Raw genomic sequence first — 8,163 nt, 5'->3', positions numbered from 1 at the left:
AGGAAACAAATCCAGAGATAAAAGATACATCCTTGTCCCATGGCAGCACAGACCTGTAGGAGTATCCCTCTTTGTGTGTATCTTAGTTAAGGTCTTTGCGTGTATCACAGTTAAGGAAAAATACATGGATACAAGTGGATGTCTGAGGCAAAACACTTCTTTCACACACAAAAGACACATTACTGTGTAATATTTCTTAAAACGTTAAAACCATTGTGTGACCAAAATACAAAAGGAAGAGGATATGTAAGCTCTTCCATTGTGCGTTTATCGTCCTGGTGCACGTTTCACCTCTCTGTCTCTCTTCTCCAGTTGCTTCTGCTCCTTCTCCTCTTCCTCTCTCCTCTGCTGGGCCTCCCATTCCTGCTTTATCCTCGCCTGCAGACATGGAAAGCGGTTACAGACATTATTTCAGTGAAGCATGGGGGGGGCACCCTATTCCCTTTATAGTGCACTTCTTTTGGCCCGAGTTCTGGTTAAACTTAGGGAATAGGGTGCCATTCTACATTGTGACAGTTCTGTACCTCCTCTTCCTCCTGTCTCTTCCTTGCAGCTTCTTCCCTCTCCCACCGGAGTCTGAATTCCTGCTGGGCAAGCCTCTCCCTCTCCAGCCACTCCTGGTCTTGTCGCCGTCTGAATCAAATCAAATTGTATTTGTCACATGCGCCGAATACAACAGGTGTAGAGCTTACAGTGAAATGCTTACATACAAGCCCTTAACCAACAATGCAGTACAATAATTGTAAAAAAAAAAAATAATCTACGTAACACAATAGATTTACATAACGAGGCTATATACAGGGGGTACCAGTACCGAGTCAATGTGTGGGGGTACAGGTTAGTCCAGGTAATTTGTAAAGTGACTATGCATGGATAATAAACAGTGAGTAGCAGCAGTGTAAAAACAGGGGGGGCATTTGATTAGTTGTTCAGCAGTCTTACGGCTTGGGGGTAGAAGGTGTTAATTAAGGAGCCTTTTGGTCCTAGACTTGGCGCTCCACTACCGCTTGCCGTGCGGTAGCAGAGAGAACAGTCTGTGACTTGGGTGATTGGAGTCTGCCAATTTTTTGAATACAGGACACATGGAACAATATTGCCATTGCTTATCAACTTATAACTATAAATATTTGCTACCTTTCTTCCTCAGCCTTCCTTTCCTCTTCATCATCATCATCATCTTGTTCTGGTGGAGAATCATCTCCATTTTCTAAGTGTTTAGGGAGATGAATTAGAGCTCGTCAGTGGATGGTTAGACATTCAGAATACATTGTCCCCGTCGGGAATTATGCTGATAAACAACTGGCTGGTAGTAGAGAATATCATGTAGGATTTTCAAATATAACCACTGTAACATACCACCAGATTCTCTGATTTGGGCTTTGGCGAGGGCTTGGCGTTTTCGTTTTCTTCTTTCTTTCTTCTTCAAAGATGCCCTGCGTTTTTGACTGTGGGGAAATATAACAAGACATGGGCTGTCTAAGGTACTATCTATTCAGTGTTTGTCAACACAGTCACTGCGAGCTTGCTAACGTTAGTTATCTTCTTGACTACCGTAACTAGCTAACTTACAGCACTACGGTGTGATTTTTTGGCACCACCATGCATTTCAATTAAGTTTACATGACATAACAACATCAGAGTAACGCCAATTATCTTAACATACCCCAATGAGGGTGCGGACACCGCAGAAGGTATTGATGCTGCCATTTTGCAGAAAACTCATTCAATTCGTCAGGGGTCAAAGTTGAAAATGTCCCTCTTCGTTTGAAATGTTTGTCAAAATCGTTTGAAACGAATATGACTTGCACCGTATGAATTGTTCCGTTGTACTGTCGCCATAAACGTTTACATTTGTCTTCGAAAATGTTCAGCGCACGCATTACTTTTTAGATTGTTCGATGATAAATCACTTCCTGGTCATATCTGCGCACGCGCCGTTACTACGTTTTTGTGAGAACACATGCGCTGTGCTCTCCATCCTCGGATGCGCGCATAAAAGAAAGAGGGATTTTGAGTGGTCAACAAATTCCGCTGTGTTTTGGCCTTTTGCGAATAATATAGAATAGCTACCTAGTTACCTTGCTTTCGGGCAAACCCACGGGTGACCTTCAATTGCAGGAGCACCCAAAACCCAAACATGGCGGATAAAGAAGGTAAGGATTTGATGGGCTCGGTTCATTTCATGCATGCTTTGTGTGCGCGGCTGGATGCATAACGTTAGCCAAATGAAAAGTGCGGTCTGTTAGCTAGCTATGCTAACCAGCACAGGCTGCATACTTTCGGCCTGGGTTTACTATCTGTGCTCCATAAATTGAGAATTTAGATAAACTATTAGTTAGCTATGTTGCTAAATAAATGGTTAGCTATCTAGCTCAACATTGACAGCCCGCCCGCTTGCTTGTGTAACATGCAAATGAGGGACAACTGGCCCGAGGGTACAGGAATGCAGTAAATCCCAACGTTACGCTAGCCTTGGTAGTAACTCCGGTCAGTCCACTGTAGTCTTGTGTAAGTGTTGCTTCTTTCACTGTTCTAGTGTACGACGATGCAGTTGAGGAGCGGGTGATCAATGAAGAATACAAAATCTGGAAGAAGAATACTCCTTTCCTCTATGACCTGGTGATGACCCACGCGCTGGAGTGGCCCAGTCTCACTGTGCAGTGGCTACCTGACGTCAACAGGTACAGTAGCCAATGCTACGTCACCATTTCTGTTCCTCTTGTTGCACTCAACATAAACGGTGTGCTGACCTACCTAATATACTGAATATTGTGGTATTCTCTCTACCAACCTGTCCTTCCTTGTCAGCCATTCTAGTTCAGTCTAGAAAAGCATGTTATTTTGCCATGTGGTGTCTGCTTCTGAAATAGCAGTGCACTTCTTTTGACTATATAGGTCTCTTGTCAAAAGTAGTGCACTCTAGGGAATAGTGTGCCATTTCAGACACACACACAATGGCAGTATTTAATGTGTCTGTCTCTCTGTGCAGGCCGGATGGAAAGGACTATGCGGTTCACAGGCTGGTACTGGGAACTCACACGTCAGATGAGCAGAATCACCTGGTGATCGCCAGCGTACAGGTCCCCAACGATGACGCCCAGTTTGATGCTTCCCACTACGACAGTGAAAAAGGAGCAGGTATGTTCGTCGTAGTATGGTCTCTTCTCTCCCCCAAAAATGATCTACATTTGAGGATGGTCTCCCGGACAAAGATTAAGCCTAGCGCTGGATTTAAAAATAATTTTAATAGACATTTTCCATTGGGTGTTTTTTGTGTCTGGGAATCTGGCCTGATGTGCATATTTGTAAGTCAAGATGTTACCGGCACAGTGAACATTTTATCTCTTGAGAAAATATGCTGAACATGCAGTATTTCTTCCTCAGAATTTGGAGGTTTTGGATCAGTGAGTGGAAAGATAGAGATTGAGATCAAGATAAACCACGAGGGTGAAGTGAACCGGGCCAGGTACATGCCTCAGAACCCCTGCATCATCGCTACCAAGACCCCCACCTCAGACGTACTGGTCTTTGACTACACCAAGCACCCTTCCAAACCAGGTGAGACAATACACATCTGGTAAATAAATCACTGCTCTTAAAAACAAATCAAAATGCTATTGGAAGTGACTCAAATGTTTGAGTCTGCACTTTTGGAATGGTTCCATCCAACCAGGAAAAAATAAATCAGGTTCCTGAAAGTAGTAACTTGATAATAATTTGGCCCTTTTCTGGTCTTATAACATTTTTCTACCATCTTGTCTCTCCCTCTCATAGACCCCAGTGGTGAGTGCAGCCCAGACCTGCGCTTGCGGGGCCACCAGAAGGAGGGCTACGGCCTGTCCTGGAACCCCAACCTCAGTGGCAACCTGCTCAGTGCTTCTGATGACCACGTAAGTGTCTCTCTCTACACTCCGTCAGCGCACCATTTTCCCCTGTGCATTTTAATCATTTCAAGCTACATTGTGGCTTTCACTGAAAATGAAAGCGTTTTTGCATTGTTATTAAGCAAACGCATTAGATCTAGACAAACTACTATATATTGTTAATAAGAAGTGCACTGAAATGTTTAATCTCCAGACGATCTGCCTGTGGGACATCGGTGCTGGTCCTAAGGAGGGGAAGATAGTGGATGCGAAGACAATCTTCACCGGTCACACTGCAGTGGTGGAGGACGTGTCCTGGCACCTGCTCCACGAATCACTGTTTGGCTCTGTGGCCGATGACCAGAAACTGATGATGTAAGTGAGCGTTCTCTTTTTTTTATAATTTTTTTGCTCTCAATGTATTTTCACACAATCTGATACTTTCAAGCTGTAACTAATCATTACATCCAGTGTCTTTATGTAAAGTGTGTAGCCTTTCCACACAAGAAGATCTCTAAGGAAAAGTTATTTGAATTGAAAACTGGATGGCTCTGATTCTTTTAACTGTCTGTCCCTTAATTCAGTTTTTATAAGGAACTCAGAATGGCTTTAAACTTACTCTTGAAAGTTGTAATACTAAAATGTGCAATTTTGAAATCAGTATTCCAGTCATTGCATACCTTAGAGCTATTTATAACTTGTCAGAAATGTCCAGATCAACTAGCCCATGTCAGCTAATGTTTTTTAGCCCATAGATATTGTTGTCATTTCACATGAATACACATTAGACATGGCAAAATGTTAATTGCACCCCATGACAAAATACGCTTTAAATCTTCACCAACAAGAGGGGTATGAACAGTTGGTGTCATGAACAGTCCTTGTGCCTATATATATATATATATATATATATATATATATTGTGCCTATATATATATATATATATATATATATATATATATATATATATATATATATATATATATATATATATATATATATATATATATATATATATATATATATATATATATGCGCACATTTGTGGCCTGCTGGAGGTCATTTTGCAGGGCGCTGGCAGTGCACCTCCTTGCACAAAGGCGGAGGTAGCGGTCCTGCTGCTGGGTTGTTGCCCTCCTACGGCCTCCTCCACGTCTCCTGATGTACTGGCCTGTCTCCTGGTAGCGCCTCCATGCTCTGGACACTACGCTGACAGACACAGCAAACCTTTTTGCCACAGCTCGCATTGATGTGCCATCCTGGATGAACTGCACTACCTGAGCCACTTGTGTGGGTTGTAGACTCCGTCTCATGCTACCACTAGAGTGAGAGCACCGCCAGCATTCAAAAGTGACCAAAACATCAGCCAGGAAGCATAGGAACTGAGAAGTGGTCTGTGGTCACCACCTGCAGAATCACTCCTTTTTTGGGGGTGTCTTGCTAATTGCCACCTTTTGTCTATTCCATTTGCACAACAGCATGTGAAATTTATTGTCAATCAGTGTTGCTCCCTAAGTGGACAGTTTGATTTCACAGAAGTGGGATTGACTTGGAGTTACATTGTGTTGTTTAAGTGTTCCCTTTATTTTTTTGAGCAGTGTATATATACGTGGCATGTTCCCCAATGCTGGAAGGGGGGGGGCGAGTGGAAAAAGTTTGGGTACCCATGTCATTAACCTTTGACATCTCTCTGTCTCAGCTGGGACACACGGTCCAACAACACATCCAAGCCCAGCCATGCAGTGGATGCCCACACTGCAGAGGTCAACTGTCTGTCCTTCAACCCCTACAGCGAGTTCATCCTAGCCACCGGCTCTGCAGACAAGGTCTGTACCTTTTTTTTTGTTTTCATCAACAACAAAAAATTGTCCGTCCACTGTCTCACATCAAGTGCTTGAGTGTTGTGCACAATGGTGGAAACGAAGTGGTCAGGTCACAAATCACATGACCAAGAAGTGTATATCATACTGGACAGTAGTCCAAGAATGTTTTAATATATTTACCGTTGTTAAATGTTTTCTTTCTCCTTTTGTAACTCAGACTGTTGCTCTCTGGGATCTGCGTAACCTCAAACTGAAGCTTCACTCTTTCGAATCGCACAAGGATGAAATCTTCCAGGTAATACTCCATAAATAGTAAACAATCTCAATCCCTCTGAACCAATAGAATTGGGAGTCTGGATAAGCTACCAGGCTTTGAGTCTGGATAAGCTACCAGGCTTTGAGTCTGGATAAGCTACCAGGCTTTGAGTCTGGATAAGCTACCAGGCTTTGAGTCTGGATAAGCTACCAGGCTTTGTTGGTGTCCCATTCAACCAGGGTAGTCGCATTGATTTACATCTCTTTTTCAAGTGTTGGTGTCCCTCGTAGCCGTTGTGCTGAGCTGGAGTTTATTGCACTGACAGTGCTTTACTGACTTCTTTGGCAGGTGCAATGGTCCCCTCACAACGAAACCATTCTGGCTTCCAGCGGCACAGATAGAAGGCTCAACGTATGGGATCTCAGGTAAAGACCGACGAATGCAGAGCATGTTAACTGGACTAGCCTTTTTGGTTAGTTTGCTCCGCTGAATTGCCCTGAGGGGGGGGGGGGGGTTCATCAACACTGGTCTGATAGGAGGATGATGTAGTTGAAATGGTTGTCTTGTCGGTCCCCAGTAAAATCGGAGAGGAACAGTCTGCTGAAGATGCAGAGGACGGACCTCCAGAACTCCTGGTGAGTGAGACACATCATCCACAATGATGACCTTTATCTCCTTAGTAGGGTTGCAAAAATCTGTCAACCTTCCCAAAAATTCCCTGGATTTCCAGCCTATTCTTTCAGATTCTTTTGGGATTTCTGGAAAACCGGAACATTTTTGGGAAAGTTGAGTCTTGCAACCCGGAACATTTTTGGGAAAGTTGAGTCTTGCAACCCCACCCCTAAGTTTAAATAAACAGAAATCGGAGAGTAGCCAATGGACAGGTGGCCTATAGGGAGGTTATATTTTGGCATTTTACTCATCCTGCGGACTTGTTTTATCTTGTCAGTTCATCCATGGAGGACACACAGCGAAGATTTCTGATTTCACATGGAACCCCAACGAGCCATGGGTCATCTGCTCCGTCTCCGAGGACAACATCATGCAGGTTTGGCAAATGGTGAGTACACGGTCGTCGAAATAAAGTACGTTTGCTTCCGCACTTTCACCAAACTTAACCCTGGTGGTTTTCTAACTTTTGTCTACATTTTGTTGTTGAAAGTGAATTCAATAATAAGTCTGTGTTGATCCTATTAACCAGTTAAAGTAATTGTAAATCCTTTAACTGTGAACTGATGTAACAATTTCCTTCTCTAGGCTGAGAACATCTATAATGATGAGGAGCCTGACACCCCTGCTTCAGAGCTGGAGGGTCAAGGGTCGTAACCGCCTACTCCACCCCACCCCAACCCACCAACCACCCCCTGGTGCATCTCCTCTTGTACAGTATTTCACATTGTAGCCTCCATCTCTACCTGACAGACATTCTGTTTCCCATATACAAGCTTTCTTCTGATATTTTGATCAAGCAGCCCTTACAGGTACAAAGGGCTAGTTTCCTGAACACAGATTAAGCGTAGTCCTTAACTTAAAAGCATGTTCAATGGATATTCACAATTGGATGTGCTTCTTAGTCCAAGACTAGGCACTCTTTGTCCAGGAAACTGGCCCAAAGTGTATAGAAGTTGTTTATAAAAGGATAATCTCATCTGTGTGATGCCACTGAACCATGCAGGTGGACAGTTCAACAAATGCACTTGGTAAAGCAGGGGTTCTTTTCCACCTGTCTAAATAAGGATTTCCTTTGGCATTGTTTCTGCTTTGACTGAGGCAAGTGACTAAATCATTTTCAAACTTGGATTTTTGTTTTGTGCAGAAATTGCAATAAAGTACTTTTTGTAACTTTTAAATTAAGTGCGTTAATTATTTTTTTCTATCACCTAAGAATATCTAACTCCAACTGAATTATTCGCTACATACGTCAGAGACTGACATCGCTTCTGGCAATGTCAAAGTTGACGATTGGATCATTCGAGTATCAAAGCCAATGACGACTTTTCAAAACGCCAATTTACTCGTGTGTATTCTGGTTCCAGGAACCGATGGGTTGGACCAATCAGAACGGTTAGAATGGGTCTGATTCTGGAAGTGGGAGTTACTGACAGACTCATTGTGGCGTAAGGGAAAACTAACGTCTGTGGGCATAGTGTTTGGCCAGAGCAAGGAGTCTGGGAAGCCACGCAAGGTTGTGTGTGTACTGCCTAGAAATTAAGTTCACTTC

General features: G+C 43.2%; 2 protein-coding genes across 6 annotated transcripts in view; one reads left to right on the top strand and one right to left on the bottom strand.

Annotated features, from left to right (window-relative positions):
* Positions 1-1,912, bottom strand: part of LOC129845808 (U2 small nuclear ribonucleoprotein auxiliary factor 35 kDa subunit-related protein 2-like) — a 5,854-nt gene extending 3,942 nt beyond the window's left edge. The window contains exons 1-5 of one of the 4 annotated variants that reach the window (XM_055913727.1): positions 1,664-1,912; positions 1,357-1,445; positions 1,135-1,207; positions 525-633; positions 292-378 (exon numbers count right to left, since the gene is read on the bottom strand). In XM_055913727.1, coding sequence (XP_055769702.1) covers positions 292-378; positions 525-633; positions 1,135-1,207; positions 1,357-1,445; positions 1,664-1,707 — 402 coding nt within the window. In that variant the 5' untranslated portion in view covers positions 1,708-1,912. Of the gene's footprint in view, positions 1-28; positions 379-524; positions 634-1,134; positions 1,208-1,356; positions 1,446-1,663 lie in introns of those variants that run through there. The other 3 variants (XM_055913730.1, XM_055913728.1, XM_055913729.1) reach the window with 3 other exon arrangements.
* Positions 1,913-1,985: 73 nt separating this feature from the next.
* On the top strand, positions 1,986-7,792 carry rbb4l (retinoblastoma binding protein 4, like). Of its 2 annotated transcripts, none has more exons than XM_055913734.1 (12): positions 1,986-2,153; positions 2,537-2,681; positions 2,990-3,138; positions 3,385-3,558; positions 3,775-3,890; positions 4,078-4,238; positions 5,563-5,689; positions 5,904-5,981; positions 6,288-6,367; positions 6,520-6,577; positions 6,892-7,002; positions 7,200-7,792. In XM_055913734.1, exons 1-12 carry the CDS (start codon positions 2,138-2,140, stop codon positions 7,266-7,268), a joined length of 1,284 nt encoding a protein of 427 aa, XP_055769709.1. In that variant the 5' UTR covers positions 1,986-2,137; the 3' UTR covers positions 7,269-7,792. The 2 variants fall into 2 exon arrangements, with proteins under 2 accessions (XP_055769709.1, XP_055769710.1); XM_055913735.1 differs by having other exon boundaries at positions 1,987-2,153; positions 6,291-6,367.
* The last annotated feature ends 371 nt before the right edge of the window (positions 7,793-8,163 follow it).

This window comes from Salvelinus fontinalis, unplaced genomic scaffold (assembly GCF_029448725.1).
Source record: "Salvelinus fontinalis isolate EN_2023a unplaced genomic scaffold, ASM2944872v1 scaffold_0374, whole genome shotgun sequence".
Lineage (NCBI taxonomy): Eukaryota > Metazoa > Chordata > Actinopteri > Salmoniformes > Salmonidae > Salvelinus > Salvelinus fontinalis.
The sequence above is the reverse complement of the archived record's forward strand: the minus strand, read 5'-3'. Positions and strand labels throughout refer to the sequence as shown.